The 24,971-nt window shown below is 39.7% G+C and overlaps 1 protein-coding gene across 4 annotated transcripts in view; it reads right to left on the bottom strand.

Moving 5' to 3' along the window:
- The window catches only part of Ltbp1 (latent transforming growth factor beta binding protein 1), a 221,329-nt gene that overhangs the window by 104,277 nt on the left and 92,081 nt on the right, over window positions 1–24,971 (bottom strand). For 2 of the 4 annotated variants that reach the window (XM_013517603.1, XM_013517601.1), the window contains exons 6-11: window positions 17,743–17,865; window positions 11,082–11,249; window positions 8,175–8,402; window positions 6,402–6,424; window positions 3,545–3,644; window positions 3,001–3,099 (exon numbers count right to left, since the gene is read on the bottom strand). In XM_013517603.1, the coding sequence (XP_013373057.1) occupies window positions 3,001–3,099; window positions 3,545–3,644; window positions 6,402–6,424; window positions 8,175–8,402; window positions 11,082–11,249; window positions 17,743–17,865 (741 nt within the window). The remainder of the gene's footprint in view (window positions 1–3,000; window positions 3,100–3,544; window positions 3,645–6,401; window positions 6,425–8,174; window positions 8,403–11,081; window positions 11,250–17,742; window positions 17,866–24,971) is intronic. The other 2 variants (XM_013517604.1, XM_013517602.1) reach the window with 1 other exon arrangement.

The following is a 24,971-nucleotide window of genomic DNA, read 5'->3' as shown; positions in this document are numbered from 1 at the left end:
CCTCTGTTCATGGTATAGCGCTACATTTGTAATCATTTCAGCTCCAAGAATCTCTATTTACAACTTTCTGCCCATAGATTCTTTCAGACAGACTCTTATTAGAGGAAGAGGATGCACCCATAACTGCTACATGAAAAAAAGAATCCAGTGTCACTCGTTTCCTGGAGGGAAACGTTTGCACCTCACACATGGGATGGCAGATGTCACTCCAGCATAGCTGCCAAGCTCAAATTAGACTATCTTCTGGCAACCTCATCCAGCAGGGCTACTGTCATTTTTTTCAACCAGCTCTGCAGTTCAGCAGAAGCCCAGAAATTTCCATCTTTATCCCTCACACTGCTGTATTTGAATGAGGATATGATCTGGCCAAAGAGAATCTCTACAAAACTAGTTTGCAAGAGGTTTGACCAATGAAGTCAGCAACACTCATTCACAACTAAATTTATCCTCACATTGGAAAACAGAAATATGGTATTTATTGGAGAAAGAAACAGTGAGCTGTATTGTCACACTGCAGTTCTTAACATTGAGAGAACCAGAAGATCTTTGCTGATCAAGATAGTACACTACAGCCAGGTGTGGTGGCGCACACCTCTAATCCCAGCACTCAGGAGGCTGAGGCAGGAGGATCGTTGTGAGTTTGAGACCAGCCTGGGCTTCAAAGTGAGCTCAAAGCCAGCCTGAACTGCATAGAAAGACCCTGTCCCAAAAAGACAACAACAAAAAAAGACAGTACACTACATGCTTGCACAAGCAGACTTTCACAGATGTATTTGATAAAGGCAGTGTGCACATATATGACTCCAGAAAAGACAGTAAGAACTTTAGTCATGCCCATTTGAAAAATCACTATCATTTCACTATCACTCCATATTTGGAGAATGGCTCGCCCTTGCATAGAACTTTACTCAGTCTTAGTTGTAACCCATAGAGTGCTCGCCATGCAATCACGCCTTTGGGGTGAGGCGGTGACTGCAGAGGGGCCTTGGCTCTGTCCCTGAGGGAGCTGAAAAGGCACCACTGAGCCCATGCGCGCTTCTGCTCTCCAAGTCTCCTGCTATGTCATCCTGCACAGAGGTGTTATTTATCCATTTATTTGTTGGTTCACTTGCTTGCTTCTTTGTTTTCTGAGACAGGGTCTCCCTGTGTAGTCCACGACGGCCTTAAACTCACTACATATCCCTGGCTAGCCTCAAATTTACAGCCATCCTCCTGCCTCTGCCTCCAGAGTGCTGGGATTATAGGCACGCACCACTATATCCAGCTCCTGAAGTGTTTTTTAACAACACTTTAGAGTCTGCTGTCTCCGTTCAAGTGCCTAAGGATGTACAATCACGTTTCTGAGAAAATGGCTCAAAGCTGAACATTGAAGAACACCTCCAATGGGAAAGAAGCACATGTTGCTGGGGAAGGAGTATCGTAAGAGAGATTGAAGGCGCCTCTCTCGGTGACTCCTACGTCCTGACAGGGTATCTTAAAGGCAGTTAGAATAAGTTGATATGCCCCTTAATGACATTTTTTCTTTTTCTTTTTACTTTATTTTTCTGAGTTGACAGATAAAATTGTACGCACTTACCGTGTATATAACATAATGGTTTGAAGTACATGTGCTTTGGGGATGACTGACCCTAGCTAACTGTCATCGTACACTGCCTCACATAGTTATTTTTATGGTGAGAACACTTAAATTCATTCTTGTAGCATTTTTCACAAAAACAAGATATTCTTATTACAACCGATTACAATAACAATACACTATACTCTTATGAACTAGTTACCATATCAAACCACAGATCTCCAGGATTTTTGCCTCCCATCTGAATACTGTAGTGGCCCTTTCCTCTGACTCTAAAAATAAATGCCTACTTAATAAATTGGAAATACAAAATATTCTAAAAACAAAATACAATTTAAACCTCTCAGGTCTCATTAAAAAAAATCTCTTAATATCTGCTATATTTTCTCCCAAGATTAGGTATGTATTTAAAAAACACAATTGGTACAGTACTCTATATATTTCATTTTTTAAACCCTTCATCTTAAATGTACCCATATCTCATGGCCATTTCCTAATAGACTTCAAAAAATTCTTTGAAGTGGCAGCATAATGTTCTACTATATAGATGCAACAAGTATCTAATACTCTATGGTTGAATGCATAGGTTATTTTTATTTTTCCTCGATTGCATATTAAATTGTGATTTGTAGCCATGTATATAAACTAATATCACATTTTGGGGCATATTATGTCCTTAAAAATAGGACTACTGGGTCAAAAGTTTTGAACATATCCAGGCATGGTGGCACACACGTCATTCCAGCAGTGGGGAGACTGAGGCAGGAAGATTCCACGGGCAAGGCCAGCTTGTGCAACTTACCAAGACCCTGTCCTGAGACAGTAAAAAGGTCAGAAATATAGCTCAGTGCCCCTTGGATTTGATCCTCAGCACAAAAAAAAAAGTTCTGAACATTTACACATATTGTCAAGCCTGAGCTTTCCAGGAAAGCTGAACCAGTTTACACTTTGTGACGACTAATTTCATGAGTCCGTTTGTCTCTCTTTTTGCATCTGTTTAAAAAAGAAGGTATCTTTATAACTTTAAACTAATAACTGAGATGTTTATTATAAAGAACTTTGAAAGCACATGAAGTTATACTGAAGAACAAAGATGATACAGACTGAACACTGAAGCTTTTTCGGTCTCCTTTTCCACATTGAAGACATTTAAAAAATAAAACTGGAGTCATTACATCATGTTCCTATAGCTCTTAGTAAATGTTAAGACAAACAGTTCTTCACAACGTTACTCTTTTAAAACATTAATAACTATTCTATGTTCCATTGCACATGTATGATTTAGGCATACTCCTCTTTAAGTAATGTTCACATTACTTCCAAGTATCTGTTATGATTGCCATAAACAATTTACTATAACATTTTAAATGCAGCCCAGATCCATGTTTCCGTGTAATACATAACATGGCAAAAGCGGCACTGACCTGTGACTTGAGTAGGTGCAATCACTTGGCTGGCGCTCGATGTAGAAGCTTCAGGAGCTACTTCCACAGGCACAGGAGGTGATGTTTTTTCAATTACTACTGCATGAGGAAGTGGAGGGTAAAGAGAAAAGTGAAGGCTGTTAGATGCACTGACATCCCATTTCAAAATGCAAGCATAAGTTAGTCTAATGTCAGAACAGTTCTTGGCTATAAAGAAATACTATCGATCCTGAAAGCTCCTGGCAGTAACACATAGATCTGATTTCACTATTTAGCAATTCAGAAGAAAAATGACCACAGATCAAATAATGACTTTCAATTATCAGATAATAGATACTATTCTCAATCACAGAAAATAGAGAAAAGGTTGTTTTTCCTAGTATAATATTTCAAGTACTATACCTGTACTAGCATTATCTAAGCAGATGATCATACTTGTATCTTTACATTTAAATCCAATTTTAATTTCCAATAATAAAATCAAAGACAAAAATTCCTATCTCATGCTTTCATTCAGAAAAGAGTACAAATCAACACAGATTACCTGGATACTGGGGGTGCAAATTAAAAGTTGAAATGCCTGGTGAGAGCTGGGGTTGGCTAGGCTCGAGTTTGGTTTTCTCTTGATCCAATGAGGGTATTTCCTGGGTGGTTGTATTTCAGAAATAGAGACACAGAGACAGACATAGCACTATTTTTATTTAATTAATTATATTCTTAGAAAGGCAAAGAAACATCACAAAACATTAGATATAAACCAGTATGATTGTGTGACCGCCCCCCCCGAAAAAAAAAGGGAAAGAAAAAACCCAACCTATTGTGCTGTTTCCATGGCAAGCTCTTGGTTACCAGCAGTGCTAACACACGGAACACTATCATCCTTTCCATGGGACTCAAAGTCAGACCTTTAAAGCAATGACCTCAGCCCAGGGGCCCACATTTGCTGTCTAACAGGGCAATACTAGCCCCAGTGAGGATAAACCTACACTTCATTTACATGTGATTCTGTCCCACTTGATGACTGGTCACACTCTCTGCAGGTTAAATGGATTTAGCAGCTGGATCACAAAAAAGAACACAAGCTAAGTGAAAATATTTTAAACAGGCAGTCATAATGGCTTCTAACCTCATATCTAACAACCTGATAACTCTAGCTCTCTGGACAGTATTAGCGCCACAGCAACAGAACTGTGATCTTGGAGAAGCACTTAGAGCCTCCTAACGTATTCTGTCACCCAGGCCTGTCTCCTGGACCATAAGCAAAGAAACAATCCATCACCAGAGCTCGGCTTCCAGTTATAGCTCCTTAGGGCTTGTGCCAACTGAACAATTAGTCTAGTGAAGGATCTGTGCCTTCATCCACACCAGCATGGGGCCAGAGAACTCATAACAAAACTTCATTAAAAGTATTCATCAAGTTACTTGCTAACCATTACCCTACATATTCCCTACATATTTTAACCACTGTCATCTTCCAGAAAGCTCAACTCCCCGGTCTCGGTTAGCCTCTTATTCTCTCTCCCAGCTTCAACTATCACCTCTTTTCTGCTTCTGAAATACACAGCCTGCCTGAATATTTCATCAAAGACCCTTTTCTGTAGGCCTAAATGCTTTGAGGTAACTCTGTTTAGATATCCCAGGTTCCTCTACCTCACCTCCACGCAAAATCATCCATGCTGTTGTTCCAACGTCATCATTTCTGGCACTGCCACAATGCAGTCATCACCTCACTCCATTCAGATTTAAAGTCCTTTCCAGTCCTCTTTTATTCCTCATTCCAAACTTCCTTTATTTGCACTTTCCTTACAGTTGTGCACCCTTTTCCAAACCCAGTGTCCCCACCACTGCAGTTCAGTTTGCATGCTTAGTTTAATGAATTCATCTAACTGGCCTCTCAGGCTGCCTCCATCTCTCTACCTTGGTTAGCCAGGACTTGTTGTTCAGAAACATGTAGGATTTATTATGTTTTCCCACATACCTCCCTGTTTTTAAGAACATAGACTGGCTCTCTATTATCGATTAGAAACAACCTCCATCCGTCTTAACTGTACCCCATTCCCTGCAGCCCATGCCAATGCCAATGAAGAGCAAGCCATGCATGGTCCAGGGTTAACCCACTCTGCAGGCTACAGAGAGGCTCTCCCCACTTGCACAAGGCAATAAACCCCCCAGTCAATACCATTTCTCCCCTTGGCAGGTGGGGCCAGCTGAGGGGCAGGGCGCTGCCTCATGGATTACAACTATAGTTTGGTATTCTAAGCCTTGCAAAAGCAGCCCCAAATTTTCTTTCAAACCAGGTAAACCTTGCTGTCCTTTTACCACACACATACAGTTCCCTCTCCTGGACCCCGCCTTCGCTACACCCATCATGAACAACATGAGATCACTGCAAAGTCTCAGACCACAAAGACTGCAATTGCATTGTCCTACTCCTCTCTGAAAAAAAAGGCAATTAAAATTATAAGAAAATTTTGGGATCTCTTTCAGATTCTGAATGAGATTTACCACGAACTCAGTCATAAACAGGGGAGAAAGCTGACTGATGAGAAGGCTGTCGGGCAGCTGACTGGGACCCTTAACAAGCTATGTGATTCTCGCCATATACCAGCCTGTATTTATAAGCTAACAATTTTTTAAAACTACTTCTAATAGTTTATACATCACCCCATCTAAATTCTAATACTTAAGGCATTCTTGCCAACTGAATGACAAATGTATAAACATTTAATAATTACCTATTTTTATGTTCTCATCAATCAAGATCCAGAGAAGATACATTACATAAATTTAATCCAATGTCTACATGCCCTACGAACAGTCTCACAATTCATAGTCTCATTTCATGCTCCCAAACCAGAGATTAACAAGCAAAATTCTCTAAAACGTCTAGGAAACAAGGCTCAAGTATCTGATCATAGCTTTCAAGAGTAAGCTCTGGTTTTGCTCCACACTGATTCAAGCATTCACGTTACATTTTGGTTGAATTCAGAAGCACCTCGGTTATTTTATATGCACTGAGGAACACACAATTACATAAACATGGAAAACCTTTCTTCACATAGGTGGTGCCAGCAATCAGCTGACTCAATAAATTCTGTTTAAGTCCTTCATTCGCATTAATTCCCACCATTCTCTTCTTGCTAGAAGTTAAGTTCCTCAAGGAAAGGGAGTTCTGTCTGATTTGTTGGCTATTATTTTCTCAGCACTGAGGCTGGTGCCAAGTCATTTAGTAGCTGGCTCAAGAGGTATTTCTTGACTGAATGCTGTACTTTCTTAAACAATATAGATCATAATATAGATCAGAGTACATTTACATTCTAAAATACCACACATATTCTATAAAAAACATATCCGAATGTTGAAAAAAAAGAGAGAAGACTTATAAACAATGAATAAATTACCTTCTCAGGGGGTGCAGTTGCCACTGAAACCAGGAAGGAAAGAAGGGCATTAGTATAATTTAAGACCACTCACTCATTACATTTCAATTTTTAAAAAGCAATACAAATTCAGTATCTCTCTCCAACAGGATTAAGAATTAAACTAAGTCAAATGCAGAACTATAGTCACCTTCCACTTTGGAGAATTTTACACATGATAGAGAACTTTCTGTGCTATTTCATTTTTAAATTACACAATTATGAACGTTATTCTGGTAGAGGCAATGCCTTTGTATTTTGAAAGATTTGTTTTTTGTTAATCGGTTCTCAGGCCTCAGGTCAACATTCATTGGATTTTTCTCCGGAGCCAGTATCTCCATAATCATTAGTAAACAAACTGGGTTGGTGCCTTTTCTTCTGAAAGCAATTAGAGTGCTAGCTCAATTAAAATCATTGCTGAGATATTTTTATGGATGGAGAAAGTCAAGTAAACACCTGTCCTGCCAAATACATTGTCAAGAAAGTCTTGAGGTAGAATTTGGAGCAGAACCCATTTCTCTCTGCCTGTGTAAGGGAAGAACCACTGCAAACATTTGGCTATGCCACCCTAAGTGAGGCAATTCCAGGGGAGGTTCTCCCTGCTCTGCCTCACCAAGGAAGAAGGGTAGGGGGTGAAAGAGTGTAATAACATGGGTCAAATACATAAATACTCAGAGCCCAGGAAAACACTGGCTTCCCAGGAAGGAGCCTGTACCAAGCTCCCACCTCTTTACCAATCGGGGCACCCTACTTCTTCAGAAGATCCATCAGTGGGCACCCTGAATCCCGATGAACTGTGAAAAGCCATCAGGAGTTTTATTAGACTAAACACATAATATTCCATATAAACCTAAAATTTCTATTCTTTCTATATGGAGTGACAATTTTTGTGGTCATCAAGACATTCAAAATACTACAAATGCTGGTTTATGTAAAGAGAGAGGAAGAGAGAATCCCTTTTCCTGAGTCCAAGAGAGACTGTGGAAGTCAACTCTCTCTCTAGTATAAAGCCTTAACCAGAAAAATGTTCTCCTCAGTCACAAGTTCTGTTACACACTCTGTGTATGACACATGGCAAGTCATGTCCCCTCTTGAGGTCTCAGGTTTCTTGGAAGCAAATAATTGCACTGGGTGGTCTTTCAGATCCCTTCAAATCAGCTGTCTCCTATTCTCCTGCCTTTCCCCCTCCATTATCTCTGACTGCCTGTTATACTATTTGGTGGATGCTCAGAAGAAACTTTAACTTTTTTAAGGCTGTGGATTCCACTTGGAAGATAAATATTTACTGAAGGGCTCTCTAGACACAGAAATGAATTAGAACTGTTCTTTTGAAGAATCTAAATCAGTCTCCAGGAATAAGCATTAGCAAAAGTAGCCTCCACGAAGCAAGACAATATTTTCAAATTACCATAGAATTTGTTACCCTACTAGGTACATATTATTCAGTAGCAGTGATTCTCAATCAGGGATAAATCTGCATACCTCAACAGCGAACATCTGCAATGATCAGATACCTTTTTGGACTGTAACAACCATGGGGTGGGGGAACGGAGTGGATTTGCAGCATTTAAAGATCAAAGGCCATCGATGCCCCTACAGAGCCCTACAATACACAAGGCGGCCTCCTCAACCGTGAAGGAAGTGTCCATCTTAAAATGTCAGCAGAGGTGAGGCTAAGAAATCCTTTTCTAGACAGGTATAAACTAAGGACATATAGACACACATTTAGAGCGCACAATCGACTTCCCCTCTTACCTTCTGACTCTGCAGCTCCTGGCCCGTGTTCCCGGGAGAAGGTGAGGGCCTCCACTGGCTCTTCCTTGGCTGGGAGAGGTGGAGGATGAGTACTTTTAGCAACAGGTTGAGTGTTCTTTGGCTTGACAAATACAGGTCCTTTACCTACATGGTGATGGATTGGCCTGCGTCTATGAACGCCAGAAACCGTATAACCCATTCCACCAGGACAGATTTCCTTAAAAGCAGCTAGATTTGGGATGGGAAAATATTCCTTTTAAAAATCTAACAGTGCAAACTTATACAGAGGAAAATATCATGATGAATATCTCTTAATAAATCAGTAATATAGGTACATTCAAAAACTTCAAAAACAGATGCAAAATGTAGGCAAACTGCTTAAATTTCTGACAAAATTGCATATTTACAAGAAAAAATTCAGACTTTTTCTTTAAATTAACATTTATCCATCTGTTAGCTCCTTAAACTACCCAATCAGGATATATAAATATATAATTTTATATATTTATCATTTGTATATATTTAGCATGTATTTTATATATATTTGTATATATCAGCAATTAATTAGGAGATATTTATATCACATTATATATGTAATATTAGATATTACATACAAAATATATGTACTACATTAGGAGACATTTACATATAAAAGACATTACACATATTGTACAATTCATGTTATCTATGTGTGTGTGTAATATCAGCAAAAATCAGGCTTTTTTCTTTTCTCTTGCTTATATATAATTTCATTAGCTATTAAACAAGAGCTCAGTGACATCTCATTAAGTTGGATAATGAACAAGAGGACAAAGAATGAGAGAGAAGTCACTATGCAGGAAAATGAGGTGCTAAAATACTCAGGATTTGTTTCCCTGCTGAGGAACCCCCAGGACTCAGGCAGAATGGAGTGGCTCTGCTGGCCAGGTGCTGGTTATGGGCTGAAGTGGGCAGTGCCCCAGAAGACAGCTTCTCAGGACAGTGAGAAGAAAACCATGAAGTGAGACATGCTACAGAGATGACAAACAGAAATCAAGACAGAAAGACAATGCCAAACTAGGCTGCTATTTTCAAGCAAAGGCATGACAACTGGGTGAACTCCTCGCTAGGAGCAGCCGATTTAACTACGCAGAGAATGAGGAGGTATTCTGTGCTCTGGAACCGCTATGTTGGCCAGAGGGGAAAAATGGTCTGTATTCTTTAAAAGAGTCGACTTGGCATGTGTGATTTGCTAACCTTCACTGCATAATCCCCACGAATAAGTGAAGGGGAAAGACAAGGCTGGCAGGGCCGTGTGTGGCCTAAGGAGGAAAAATCCACCTAATCCCTTTGCTGTTGGTGTTGGAGAAAGATTACCAAATGCAGACACTGAGGAGCTTATGACCACTTTTTAAATGTCTACTTTTAAAATTGAAAGTAAAATAAGTCATTTCTTGCTTCCACTAAACAAGAGATCTTCTATTGAATGGTCTGGACTTAACATTAGTTCTCAATAAAAGGAAACTGTAAAATACTCCTTTAAAGCACGATAAAATACTGTTTTTCTAAGGATTAGACACTAAATGGGGGAGCCTCATTCTTATGTTTAACTAGAAAACAAAATTCTTACTTGAAAATGGTTTTCAGAAGAAAACACATTTTTCTATCAAATTTTCAAGCACTGATGAATTAGGTATGTTTTTAAAAACCATCATATGTCCAAAAATTAGTTAAGGGAAAATTTATTTTTAGTATTATTTTCAAATTTAATTATTACACTATGGAGGGGTATCCCCAAGGTACATTCACCATCTTGATTTATACTTCATGTAAATATTACAAAGCTATCAAAACTGAACTTAAACAGAAATGTGTCTATGGATTATAAAACTCTTTGCTTATTATTTTAAAACAATGCATGTGTAAGATGTAACAGGAAGATAGGAGAACCTGTTGAAGGTGTGTAAAGTTATCTGGTCTATCCGTTAACTATCCTTTGTAGTATGCTTTGCCTTAGCTTATATTCCTTATTGTAACCACCAGCAAAGCTGATAGTTAAATATATACCTAAATCTTATATAGGATGTAAGTTTCATCTTAAAGACACACATGGCCCTCTGAGATTCAATGCACTTCTCTAGGTGGGAGCCAATTATCACATCAATAATTTAGTAGGCTGTTTTATGCCCACCCCACTCAATGAAACAGAGACCACTCCATCCTCGATCATATCATGTCCAATGTTTATGAGGTATGCTTTCTTTTCTGCCATTTAAGCTTCATAGGATCCTGCTCCAGAAATTTTTGACTCCTTGGTAGAAGTAAGACACTTCAGATAAGTTTAATCTTTCAAGGCACAGGCAATACTGTACCAAATTCAAAGGTAAAGAAGAATCAACTCCTTAATTTAGTTCCCCTGAAAATTCACAGGAGTTTTGGCAGGATTTGTTCTGGAGTTATTAAGCTTCATAGCGTAATTCAACCATGAATATAATTCCCTCCATTTCCAATTAAAGAAATTAAGTGCAATGTTCAATCATTGAGCGAGCCGGTCAGCCCGCAGAAGATCTAGTTACTGAAAAATGGTGAATGGCCAATCAGGAGGAGAACACATGGCCCCACAGAACTCTGCAGTCTTTATCCTTAAATATCAGACTTAGAGTCTTGGAAAGTGAGAGTACAATATAATGGTTTTTCTTAATATAGAAACAGAGGTCTAATGTTACCCAGAAAAAGGTAGGAAAATCTCTTTGCATATCGTATTTCCACTGATTCAATCTTGTATGTCTATGGTTTCTACGAAAGTGATAAAAATACAGAACTCTTAAAAACTAAACTTAAGGTCAAAAATGACCCAGGCTGCCGAAGTCATCCTGCTTACTTATGCGGCTAGGAATGCCGGTGGGCGCACACCTGGGCGTGTCTTACCTGTGCCTGGGAGAGGACATTTCTCACAGTGAGGACCCCAGGCCTTGCCCACACTACAACAGCAGAGCTGCTTGGTGAGGTGCACAGACAGAGGGTGCAGACACTGCCTGCCGGAACTGACAAGCCGGTAACAGGGCCCTTTCTCTTCTGCGATCACAGGGGGGTCCGCTGCAGCACAGAGAAAAGGCCTGATGTCATGTGAGAAACAAAAACCAGATCGGCACATCAAGTCATAGTAAAATGAGCCTTAAGGTATATGAGAGGCCATACTTCCAAAGACTCCACCTAGATTAGGGGCATCACCTTTCTTAATTATGAGTCCATTTACTGAATGAATTTAAAGTCAATGCTGAGATAGTGACTGTCCTCATTCCTCACTGGATCTGTGCTCCCTTTTAGGCAAGCATTGAATCAGGAATGTGTGCACAAGGAAAAAAACAATTTCAACCAAATTCCACCCCGCCAAATTAATCCAGTCATTCACAGTCAAGATTACCACTCTGAGGTTCCTGGTAGGTGGTGACAGGCAGCGCTTGGTAACTGACCATGCACCCGGAAAATCAGGAGCACAGCTCATGCGGCAAAGCAGCAGCTGCCCTGCCTACTCTGAAACATCGTGGGACTTGGCAGAGCCCTAGCATGGCTCACCTTAGGTCAGGAAACATGAGCAGGCGGCAGGAAATGGCTACTGACCTTGAGTGCCACCCAAGGCCCCATTCTAGCCAGACAGTATAGCAAAGGAGCAGATAATATGATCAACTCCTTAGAAAACACTGGAAGCACACCAGCCTACTGTCACACAGTTCCTATGTCCTACTCCTGATCTTCCACTTTATATTTAGTAGGTAAGAGTTCATCGATCTAACGGTCCAACCCTCTACCAGGCACCCAGGGCAAACACAAGGACAGGTAAGGAAAAAACCCTGACTTCAAGAAGTGCATCTTCTAAGGTACATGTGAATGGAGTATGTTCCACAGGATGAGGACCAGGTCCAAGACAACTCAAAACTGCTGCATCTGGCCAAATATGGCATCCCCTCTGTCAATTCTCCACCCCAACCAAAGCTTTTCTCTCTCATATCACTGTCCAAATGAGGATTTGTCTTTTCCTTAGCCAATTCCTCTAGCACCTGGTGCTCCCAAATCACCTAATCTTCAATTCCTTCTCACTCAGATAGAATTCTTAGTCTTCCAATAGGATTGAGGTCTCAGATAGATGTTGTAAGAAATAATCTGATTCAGTTAACATGCTATAATACACAGGGAAAAGCAAAAGTTTTTATAGCCAGACAAATCTGGCTTCAAATTGTAGATCTATTGCTTGCTAGGAACACAGCCCAGGGGAACTTATTGATTTTCTTTTTCTTTCTTTCTTTCTTTTCTTTCATTCTTTCTTGCTTTCTCTTTCTTTCTTTTTCATTTTTAAACTATAAAAGATCAAAGGTCATAAACCAAAAATAAATGAATGCTTAAGAGCGTGGTTATTACCCTAAAAAGACAGTAGATCCCTAGAATGACTGAACATCAGCCATAATGTATGTGCATGTGTATGTGTGTATGAGTATATATGAGTGCATGCATCTATACGTTGTATAATCTTTAGTTTGTTTGTTTGCTTGTTTGTTTATTGGCTAGTTCACAAAGGATTTTGTTCCAAAATTTCCTCCTCAAATTGACTGTATGGATTTTACAATATCTACATCCACAGAAACAATGTTGTTATCTCATGAAAGCCTATTTTACACATGGTGGCTCTTTCTTATAAAACTAATCATATTAGTGTTAGTTCTACGTCCCAAGGACAAGAGTTTTCAGAGAAGTTTTCTCATACCCTCCACAGAGACAAACATACTGACTTCCTCCCATTTAATTTTCTACAGCCACTTCCTTATACCTATCACACCCACATTTGCAGGGTACTGATAGTGTCTTAGGCACCACGCCTGTTATACTTACCCTACTTCCCTACACAAGTACTCAGTTTTGATGTGAACTGTCAGGTCTGCCTTAATTAAGCCCAAACTCTAAGTGGGTTGTAGTGCTTTAACAGCTATGTACGTGTGTTAACTATAAGACATTGTTAGTTAAAGCAAGTCTCTCATTATCGAAATCTCACGCATTGCATAAAGAAAACTTCAGGAGTATAAAGGTGTAAGTCAAGTAGACTAATTCTTTCTAAACATCTTACCCTAAGACGTATTGGTTTTATAGGATTTTCTCCTCCCATCGCTTCCTAACCAAATATTCTCTGTAACCTCTCTAGTGTAGTGGTACATTTTTCCCATGACAGCTTTCAGAACAGTTCCAGTTCAGTTCTTTATGGGAGTAAAATAAAAAAGAAAAAGAATCGCTGGCTTGTAGAGTCATCCATAAGTTAACTGTTGGTGAGTCAGGCAGTGTCAGTTCATGTTCTAATTAAACATTTTGGGGGTTGGGGATTTAGCTCAGCGGCACAGCGCCTGCCTTGCAAGCACAAGGTTATGAGTTCAGTTCCCGGTATTGGAAAAAAACAAACAAAATAGGTCATTCTAATTAAACATTTTGAGCTACTCCAAGTGAACATAAGAAAGAGTAACTAGTACTAAATCTATTCCTTCCAATATGGATGTAGGAAAGAAGAAAACTCTTAAAAGGTCTGGCTTACACATCTAAACTTCATTAATGTTCCAACGGCTCACACTGTCTCTTATCCACAACTGTGTGAACCAAAAGGCCTTCAACTGGTGCTTAGGCTTTAACAGCATGATACCTAAATTACCTTTGATCATCTTTGGTTTCAAGTGACCTGCAGTAGCAACCCACTTTTATGATTAAACATGTGAGGCATCATCACATTTTAGTCAATGTGACACATAAATCTAAGAACAATATGCAAACCAGAAAATGCAAAATTGGTATTTGCTTTGTTTGAGTGTCTTTAACCTTTAACTTTCCAGTTTGGAAAGCTGGTTATAAAGGATAATTGACTACTGTATTATATTGTGTCAAATATAGTACACACAGTTACACATCCCACTGAGTCAGTAGCTTTTATACTGTATTTTTAAAAAAATCAGAATCGTCCAAAGATTGCTGAACAATAGGTGGAAATGGTTCTGGGTGGTACAGGCCTGGAGCGGTAACAAAGGGGTAGATACTCATTATGTGTGCACTGAAACATGACTTGGTCAGGCTATATTTTTTGCAGGATGTGCTGCTAAACTTAGGATAAAAGCTTCTATCTCATATTCTATCTCAAGGGGAAAACATCTGGATGCACAAAACCTACTGGAAATGCCATACCTGTCAGGAAAACAATCATTTTTGCTCTTGGCTAGAGATAAATCTTCAAAAGGGTAGTAAACATATACAGTACATATACCTCTGTGCCCAAGCATGGTACTGAATCTAAGCATACCTCCAGTGTTGGCCACAACTCAATTACAAAACAAAGCAACAAGGTAAAATGCTATGTAGCTCTTTATTTGGGTTCTTCAGTGGTGTATTAAGAAAGCTGTATTGACACCTGAGGTGGTAGCTCAGTAGTAAAGAACATGCCCAGCGTGCATGGGACTACAGGTTTAAGCCCGGCCCCACCACCCCAAACAACAGGAAGAAACTTATACTTAATAACAGCCCTAATTACAAGGGTGTACAATAAATTCCCATTTTACTTTCAAAGCCGTGCTACTCTTAAGTACTAACATGTGAATGATAAATAACACTAAGAAGACAGAGTCCAGTACTTAAGAATCCAAAAACCAGAGAGGACTTCAAAACCAGCAAGGCTCCAGCTATTCCTCGTAGGCTTCCGTCACTCTCACTCATCCCTCTAATACGCTCACTCATTTCTTAAATTCCACATTCCACATCAGTTCACCCCCTTCGAGTTTAACATTTCTATGGGAACGAGTGCTGGCATGCAGGTACGGGGAGCAAATAACACTGCTCTGAAGAATGTGAGGTTATTCTACTTTTCTGGAATTGTTCTGATAAGGCCTAAAATTTTCATCTTTTCCCACAAGATAGGCAGAGGCTGGCTTGGCAAGGGCTGCTACAGCATCTTAAGCCACAGACAGAGAGAGCAGCGGCAGCAGAGGCCAGCATCCTTCTACTCTCTTCCTTTGAGCTTGGTGAAGTCAAGGACAGAGAGGGCACGGAGAGACAGTGCCATGGTAGTGGCCTTTGGCTGGAGCCTGGGACTCCTGAGGGTGTTCAGCTCAGTGCATTCAAGGACACAGAGAGTTTCCTGTGGCTCCTCGGCCATTGTCCAGTGCCTCTCTGGTGGGTCACAGAGTCAGCCGCGCCTTTCATGACCTGGCTAGGCCCTAATTTGACACTGCCTGAGCAACTGCTGTCAGTCTCCACCACTTTGTCTGACTAGTTTTATACCCCTCAAGAACAAGCAGTACAAACCATAAGCAACAACTCTGTTCAGCGTGTGTGTGTGTGTGTGCGCGCGCGCGCGCGTGCTCGCACGCACATGCCCCAATCTGCTATTTCCCAACTATGAAAGACACTACCATCTTCCCAATTTTTCCTCCTTTACTCTGTGAACGTTACCTTCTGCTTAAATTCTTCCCAACTGTCTTCAGAGTTCCCTATCAATTTCTTCACAGAGTTCACCAAAAAGGAAGGCTGGATTGATCCAAATCACAAATCCTGATGGAACTTTACATATCTTTGTGGTATTACATGTGATGAATTCAGAGTGAAAAAAAAAATGTAGCTACTGACTCAATACTGCTAATGGATCCAGCTTTTAACACCAAACTACACTGGAACACTTAACTAGCAACAAACGTCTCTTAATACTTATCATTTCAACTGTTGTAGCTGAACCATAAAATTGAATTGTTTATTTTTCAAATAAGAGAGGATGATTGTTTAATAAGTTCAAAATTATCTGGGCAATGACAGGGAAAATAAATGCTAAGAAAATGTGCACATGTTTCAAAATTCTCACTGGCAGGTTTCTGTGATCTCATTAAAACCTGGATGCCTGCCCTTAACTCTAGACATCAAATCTAGTCAAAGTTTCATAAGAGTTCTCCAAGTTTACCTAATCTGCAACCTTCAATATAAAAATTATAACCAGACTACAAGATAAATTACTTACAAGGAAAAGAAAACACTGAAAAAGTCTATATCCAAATTCTTCACAATCTTGTTATGCTTAAATGAGAAAACTACTTAGAATACTTACATAATTTAAATCAGCCAAAAATTATCCTTACATTATCTGGATATTGTCATCAATGTGATTTTTGGCCTGGATTTTTCAAATTCTAACATCATTTTACAAATGTACCCTGTCTGCAAACTTAATTTTGTACTCTAATTTTACTGCTTTTCTTTTGAAAAAGCCCAATTAGGTCTCCACCTGCTTCATGACCAGAACTGTCTGCAAAATAACATGGAAAAAGGACTTACGTGCAAAATTTCCTAATCTGCATTTGACAGTTTTTAAAAGAAAAATAGTAGTGATTAGTAACAATATTTCAAAAGACTCAACAAGTCCATCTAAAAATCAATAAATGAGATTGTCGTTATTGTTTTACTACATTTGTCTTTATTTTGTCTCTATACCTTACACCTTAGGGGACAGAATCAAGAGAGATAATCTTAGCTTAAAATAAAGTGGCATCGTCACGAAGAATATCTTGATCTGATCAAACGGTAATTTAAAAACTAGGGACAAGAAGCATGCAGGTGAGCATATAACCAAAGCTACATTAAATAAATAATAATAATAACCTAGCAAGATTGAAACAAGCACAGAATTAATCTTAAAATTATCCTATGCTATCATTAAAATTTTTAAACTTAAACAGTATGTACCTTTTAGAAGTCTGCAGTGTTTACCTACTTTTGTACTAACAGGCATGGCAATCTTTATAAATTCTGCACTGGATGACTTTTTAACTAGAAATGCAGCCATCTCTAACTGGAAGGATGATCCGTAAGTGATCACCCTGGATTAGCTTTCTATTAGCTCACCTCTTTGGTGAAACTTTATTTTCAGAACCAGTATTAGAACATGTGATTTGATGGGGGATTTTTACCCTTACTGTGGGAGAAGAGAAAACCCCAGAGACACTTGTGAAATAAAAACAATACAACTTTGGAGGCATTTGGGTGGTTTTGGAGGACAATGGGAGAGAAGATTTGAAATCAGAATTGAACATGAAAATCTGAAATTCAGAGCCTTGTTAACTATTTTCCAACTGACAAAGTAAAGGAAAAACCTCATAAAATCAGGTTCCAGTGCCTGAGAATTTGGAATAATTGAAGGCAGGAGCTGACACCAAGTTTAATTCACCGTAAAGAAGACTTAAAAATTTATGAGGGAAAAATCGGTTTCTATCTCTCAGGTACCACAAACAGATGATATTCTCATTTTAATTAACTTTTCTTTTCACCAAAGTCTATTTCCTCAATATATTTATTTACCATTCTGAGTTTTGGCTATTATATCTTTTTGGATGCAATTAAAAGGCACTCTGGAAAAGTTCCCATAATACGGGTTTACTTTGGTGTACTACCCTGGTTTTCTACCCTCTTGCCATTTTAATTAATGGAGTTTTCCTGAATATTTACAATACTCTGCTGACCCACTTCTTTTGGGTGAACCCCAAAGACAAGTGATGCAAAATAGAAACAAAAAGTGATCATTACTTACGAACACAACTTGAAAAGGTAGGGTCCGGCCCGAATCCTATTTTGCAGGTGCATCTATAGCTGCCCATGGTATTCAAACACTCACCATTAGGGCATACACCTTGTAGCTGGCATTCATTAATATCTGCAGGAAAAGAAAAGTCTTTTAAAAGAAAGACTCCAGTTCTGATGGGCAGATTCTCGCTGTACACTGCAGTCATTTTCTTTTTCATTATAATAATTTCTCATTATTATGCTACAGTGCTAGGGACTGAACCATCGGGACTGCATATGCTAGGTGAGAGCTCTTCACGGGTTGCAACCCTTTGATCTCACAGTAAAAAAATAAGAGGTGCAGCAAGCTCAAATAACCTAAAATCAATTCACTGAATATTTGTTGAACATCTGCTATTTATATAACAAAACCTTCTTATGCATCTAACTACATTCCCAATTCTCTTTTAGGTACTAAGGATTTAATAGTGAAAAAGCTGACAAACACTTGCAGCATTCCCAGAACTTACATGTTAGTTTAATATATGTTAGGTATTATGGAGCACACAGGGAAGGCAAAGATTCTTATCCTGGAGCCACTGAGAGTCTAGCTGTGTGCAAATATCTGCAAATCTAAAGAGGTGAGAAGCAGTACAAGCTACCACAATTAGAACTATCATAATTTGAAGATGTTCAACTATGAAGTTGCCTGTATGGATAGTAAGCGCCACTAAAGGGAGTGGAGGCAGCACTGAGGAGGCAGTGACATTCATCGGGTGCTAAAGGCTGGGTGTGCATGGTGGGGGGTGGGTTGGATGGGTCGGTGAAGGAGAGAAAGAATATTTGTATGGCACAGAGACTGGCCCGAGGAAGGGGCGCAGGAAATGGTGAGTCAAACCACTGGCTGGAAAAAAAAGTTTCAAGAAGGTGAATAGTTGGAGACAGAGCTAGTAAAAGCCAGGCAAGGCTGGATTCCATTTCATTAAGAACAGGGAGCTATACAAAAGGTTTCCAAGCAGGAGAAGGACACAACCAGAAGCAGGGAAATTCACCAGGCTAGGGCAGGGCTCAGTGAGAAGAGATTCCAACTCTGATCATTGAAAGAGTAATGCAAGCAGGAGGCTAGTGACAAACTAGGTTGGTGACAATGACAACAATCAGGAAGATAAGGAGGGAACAGTTCTTTGTTTTTAATTTTCCCCCAAAGAACTACTGACAATGCACCATGCCCTATCTTCTATTCAACCCAACACTAAGAAGCAAGGAAAGGAGTCAAAGATGCCTGGGAGGCTTCTAATCTGAGAAAAGAGGAAAAACACACTGCTGGTTTTGTGGAAGGGAAAAATGGCAGAAGATGAAGAATTCAGTTTTATAATTCAAGGTCACACTGGGATATCCAAGCAGAAATATTCGGCAGCAGCAGCAGAATAAAGTGAAATGGGAAATCGTAACTGGAAATACAGACCTAAAATCATCTGCACATGTGATCCAGGGAAAATCAAAATAATTTGAGACAGGAAAGAAAAAGTGTAGTTTTTTTTAAATGAAAGTTTACCCAGCTACTCGCAAAAGTAATGAATTAAAACTTGAAAAAGAATGTGATAAATTAAAAGGAAAAATTAGAAGGCATTTATATTTTATCCAACATGGCCTACAAAGCTTAATATTTAACAGACGTTGGCTGTTAGCACTTTCATTTCAAATAATATGTATGTCCTTCCACCATTAATTTTTCTACAAACTTTTATGAAAGATCTTAAAATATTAATGTGCTAAACTAAAATTGGACTAATAATAGCAAAATATTACTGGCAGAATCTTCACAGAAAGAGCAATAAACCTTTATTTAAGCAAACATCAATATTAACTAAACCTGCTGTAGGTTCTAGGAAGTCATAGCTATCTATATGCACATGTTTTATTCAAACCACACAGTTTTTAGGTTAATTTTAATGATTAAAATATGCCATCTTCTATGACATTCGAACAGTAAGTTAATGCATATTTGCTGCACACATTTTATGGTGCTCCCACTCGAATGTAGCTAGAAACTGGGATAGCGAGATTATACCTGGCACAGCCACCTGGTCTAGCACCTGACCGTCTCATTCTTTATCAGACTATGTGTTGTGCTGTAATGCACATTTATGCACAGCATGCAACTGAAAATATTCCTCCACAACTCATTCCTCCATAACCACTAAAAAAGACCAGAAAGAGTGCCAAGTCCAGATGGAGCTTACATAGTATAAGCGAAGCCCCTATCACATGGCCCGAGCAAAACCTCAAAGTTTGGGTAACCAGCCAGCTGTGGTCAGAGAGACTGGACAAAATCTCTACTCTCCTACTTCCCCTCTATCCCCATAAGGGTATGACTGTCAGCCTCCTTCTTCTCCTGAATGGGCTGTTCCCGTGTTCACTGGTTATGCCATTATAGATTCCAGGATCACTTCTTGGGACCCCGAGTTTCCCCTTGTTAACAAGTTTCTATGACAGCACCATCCCAGCCTCGGGTTAAGGTGGAGGGTTCGCCTCCAAGTCATAAATGATTTACACAGAACCACCGCACTATGCCCTCCTCCAAGGCCTCCCCTTTGCCACCCGTCAATATTGCTCACAGCCTTGACCATGATGCCACAGGAATATTAAGCAAGAATTAAGGCTTAAAAATGCAAGGACCACACAAGCCTTTGGGTGTAGACAAGAAGGAACAGAAAAACTCACAAGGAAGGAAATCATGCCAGACCCCTCCAATTATCACTATTCTCATCAGTCTGCCGTCAGCACTAACACCACCATTGCCCTCTACTGGCACAGGGACCTAGGATCCCAGACCCACAATCCCAGCACACGCTTACAGCTTCCAGAAAAACTCCCTTTACCTTCTCCTCCTTGGCTGATTTACTTTTCATCACAATTTCTGAAACACTACAAATTAGAGATTCATTAAATTTCCATGTTACCCCACTTTAGATATACACCAAAGTAACTACACAGCCAGATGATTTTTACATATAAAGTGTATGTGCACATACGTGATTCACCACATTTCCATCACCTCAGGAAGTTCCTTCAATCCCTTTCCCTGCTGACTTTCTCTCTGCACACAAAGAAGTATTATTCTGACTCCCCTTACCCCTTAGTCTTGCCTGTTTTTGAACATGCATAAAGGGAGTATTACGTCCTATATATTCTTTTGACTTGTTTCTTTTACTCATTATGGGTATGAAATTCACCAGTGTCACTGTGTGCAATAATTCATTCTTTTTTCATTGTTGAGCAATATCCCACCTTGTAAGGATACCAGTATCAATCTGTTCATTCTACTATTGACGGATATTCGGGTTAGTTCCCATTTTGGGGCCTTTTCCCATTTTGTTGGCATTCTTATGTAAGTACTGGTACTCATTACTATTGGGTACAGCATATCTAGGGACAGAATTTCTGGACCACTACAAAAGGTATAATACACTGTCAAATTGTTCTGCAAGGCAGTTATGCCAACTTCCATTCCCAGTACCACCAGTAATTACACATCCTTGTCAGCTTTACATCCATCCTATGTTATAAATATAACTATTTATGACTAAATATATTCATGACTATGAATATAACTAAACAGTCATTCTGGTAGAGGGCAGTGTAATCTCATTGTGGTTTTTATGTTACCCTTCTCTGATCAGTAATGATAGTCAATACTTTTTTCACACATGTATTGACTATTAACATGTAAAAATTTCCCCTTCTAAAATGTAAATACCCACAGGAACGTTCTGGGAGAGGAAGACTGCTCTCCTCTCAGCACTTAGTGAAGATCAGACTGTGACTCTCAAAAGACTGTGGGGTCTTCTTATCTAGGGGATATTTTGAGGTTGTCACAGGACTGAGGTACACGGGACACCAGGGATGCTAAACCTTCTGACAGCATGGGAGTCCTTGAAAAAGTTTTGTTCTGTCCGGTATGTCAATAATGTCACACTGAGAGACTCACACGGATGTGATTAAGAAGTGAAGCTGTCTCTGTAGTAAGACAGGATCGAGGTAGAAGTGCCCCATGCCAAGATTTGACTCAGCGTCTGTATCTTCTAAGCATGGGTGCTTCCCTGCAGTCTGGAAGACTGTGCCTTGCACTCGGGACAAGGCAGAAGGCAAACGGCTGCTGGGCCCACAAAGTTGCTGGGTCCAGGTTGTGTGATATGTGATCAGCAAAACCAGTGCTAAAACTACGTCAGCCAGGGACCCCAACAGCAGTCACCACACCCAAGTGGCCTGCAGACCTATCCTGCAGCCAGGGCCCCTGCTCAGCTGCTGTAAGCAAGGCCAGCGCTTCGAGCCGGTAGAAATTCTGAGGCCCTATGATAAGATGAGGTTTGTTAAAAAAAATTTTTGAATGCTAGCAATCTGTATTACTTCTGTTGACAAATCATGTTCTGAGTTTCTGCAACCCACAAATTAAACTTTGAAAGCATTCTATTGTCTTAATGCATAAATTCATACATCTAAAAATTACGGAAGCTTTTTTTTTTTTTTGGTTTTTATTTTCTGCCTCTACATTCTTCCATACCCTGCTTTGTTTCTGAAGGGCTGTGGGTCTATAATCTTTGTGTTAAATGAAAAAAAAAAAAAAAAAAGATGCACACTTGTCTAAATTTTAACAACTGCATGAAACATGGTGAGCAAATTATGAGTTATAATTCCATTTAGATTTCAATTTCCCAGTCTATTTTCTTTTCTTTTCTTTTTTTTTTTTTTAAGAGAAATTTCTCTCAGCACCACAAAAAGAAAAAGGAAATTTTTTACTTGGTTATTTTATAATTTTATATGTAACTTACATTTGCCAAATACAATAAGAATTTCAGAAGTCTCATATTTAATGGGGTCAACCAGTGCTGCTTAATGTATTCTAATGAAAAGTACTTCAGTAGTTAGTTTTTAAAAAATAAATGGACAAACAAATGAATTATTCATTGTTCTCCCTCTGTAGCCTCCTGAGTTTCTCTGGGAAGTTGGTGCTGGGATGACCAGGGCTCTCAGCACTGCTTCTGCGTTAAAGAATGAGGGTCAAAGGGAAGCTGAAGGTGTTCACCTTCCCGGAGGTAGCTACCCTCCCTCTTCCCTTCCTGGCTCAGTGCCAGGGTCACCTACAGGTTTATAGAAGCAGAAAGGAGGACAAAGGCTCTTCCTGGCCCAGGTGCTCTTGTGTACCAGGCAAAGCCAGCAGCACTCTTGCAAATATGAGGGAGATACACATCCTTCTCCACTTATTGAAAACAGTTACAGGTATTCCTCTGTCTACAGCTTACCAAATGCCTCATGTCATATATTAAGAATACAAAATTCTTCTCCTTTAAGTCTAAATGGTCAAATACTGGCCATGTCATATGCCTCAACCTAATACAACAGAACTAAGACAGCTAAACTTCTCTTAACCAATGTGTAGCATAAAAATAGAGAACAGCTGATACCTATAAGCCCAGCATGGACAGTTTAGTGAGACCTGTCTCAAAATAAAAAATAAAAAGGGGCTGGGGACATAGCTCAGTGCAAAGGCCCTGAGTTCAATCCTTAGTACCACAGAGGGCGAGCCAGTGAGCGAGCACAGGCAAGCGATCAGGCAGAAGAAGAGTCAGAAAATATGTGTAACAACAAACTTTGTAACGGTTGATACACTGTGTCAACCTAAGAAGTTTAGAAGTTTAACTAAATGATTCAGAGGGGGTCAGGTCCTCCGTTTGTAAATATCCTCATGCTGTGCAAGAGGAGGACGGAGGAGGTGGTGTGAGTGCTGCACCTGCCCTGGGAGGAGCAGGGAGCCTGCTTACAATATATGGGAGAAGAGACTTGCCCCCCACCTTTTGCTCTTGCTGCTTTTGCTGTCTTCTGCCACCTTGAAGAGTTGCCCCTGGGCCATGCCACCCTGCCTTGGAGCCAACTGATTATGGACTGAAACCTCCACAAACTATGACCTAAATAAACTTTTTCTTCCTTCATTTTGGGTGCCAGGTATTTGTCTCAGGGAAAAAACTAAGACACCTTTTAAACAACCTAATAAAACACAGCCTAAGGGGTTCAGCCCTGAGAAATAATGAGATAACCCAGTAGAATGAGATGAAGCTCTTCCTCTTCCACCTTTGTATATACTTGTATAGCATACCTCATCTCTCCGGAACTTCATAGGAATTCCAGATGGCGAGCAGCACAAAAGCGGTTACCATTTCATAGAGATAATCTTGTCCAATATTATATTTTTTAAAAGGACCAAGGAAGCGGTCAATCTAATTGGAGGACTATCCCAGTAAGATGTAACTTCTGGTTTAACCAGGACATTAAGTCTTGTTAGTAGAGCATTTCACTTAATTTCACTTGATCTCAGTTTCCTCTCCTGTAATATGAAAGGGCTGATGTAGATTACTTCCAAGCTAACTTGTAGCTTAACTATTCTGTGACTTCAAAACAAACTGCCAGTTGCCACGGTAGAAAATGCCAAGGAATAAATAAAATATGACATTTAATGCATGATATATTATGAGTAGTGTAAGTGCCCTTATGGGAAGTAAATATACTTTTATGCATCTATGCTAACAGAGGAAAGTATGTTTAACAAAGTGAGTAATAATTTACTGCCTTCTCAGTGACTCAAGTTTATACAGGAAATGAGGCATGTCTAGTAACTAACAGGAATTAAGTACAAGGTGAGAATAGTACATGAAGATCTTTATTCTGTACGAAAACATGAGGCTTTATGCAGATTCAGCAGTGTATGCTCAGCTTCTGCGGATGGACAGAAATTCTATTCTAGAATTCCATTCGCAGTATGACTGCTTTTTGAAAACAAAAAAAAAATGCCTCTTCAGATAAATGCTTTTCCCAGCCAGACTGACTGTTTCGCTATTTAGGAAGGACTGCTTACTTTACGGAGAAAAGATTGCTCTTTAAGAGGACATAATTTCCAAAGAAGCAGGTCTACTCTGGGCACATGGACCACTGAAGGCACGTGAAGATACTTCATCAGGTACACACAGGCTCAAACATTTTTCAAAGAATCAGTTTCTAGGTCTCCAGCCTTTAAAGGTTTCCATTTGAAGCTCGTAAGCCCACAGCTGCCAATCTTTCTTTTCTATCTCCCCCTTTCCTCACCAGCTTCTTCTTTACCAAGGCAACTTCTTAGCCACCCAGACTCTTCTAGACTTCTGAGCACAGTGTCCTGCAATGTAGAATTCTCACAGGCACCAAGGAAATGAGTGATCCATAAATATG

The sequence above is a fragment of the Chinchilla lanigera genome, unplaced genomic scaffold (assembly GCF_000276665.1).
Source record: "Chinchilla lanigera isolate Chin_1 unplaced genomic scaffold, ChiLan1.0 scaffold00040, whole genome shotgun sequence".
In the NCBI taxonomy this organism is placed as follows: Eukaryota; Metazoa; Chordata; class Mammalia; order Rodentia; family Chinchillidae; genus Chinchilla; species Chinchilla lanigera.
The sequence above is the reverse complement of the archived record's forward strand: the minus strand, read 5'-3'. Positions and strand labels throughout refer to the sequence as shown.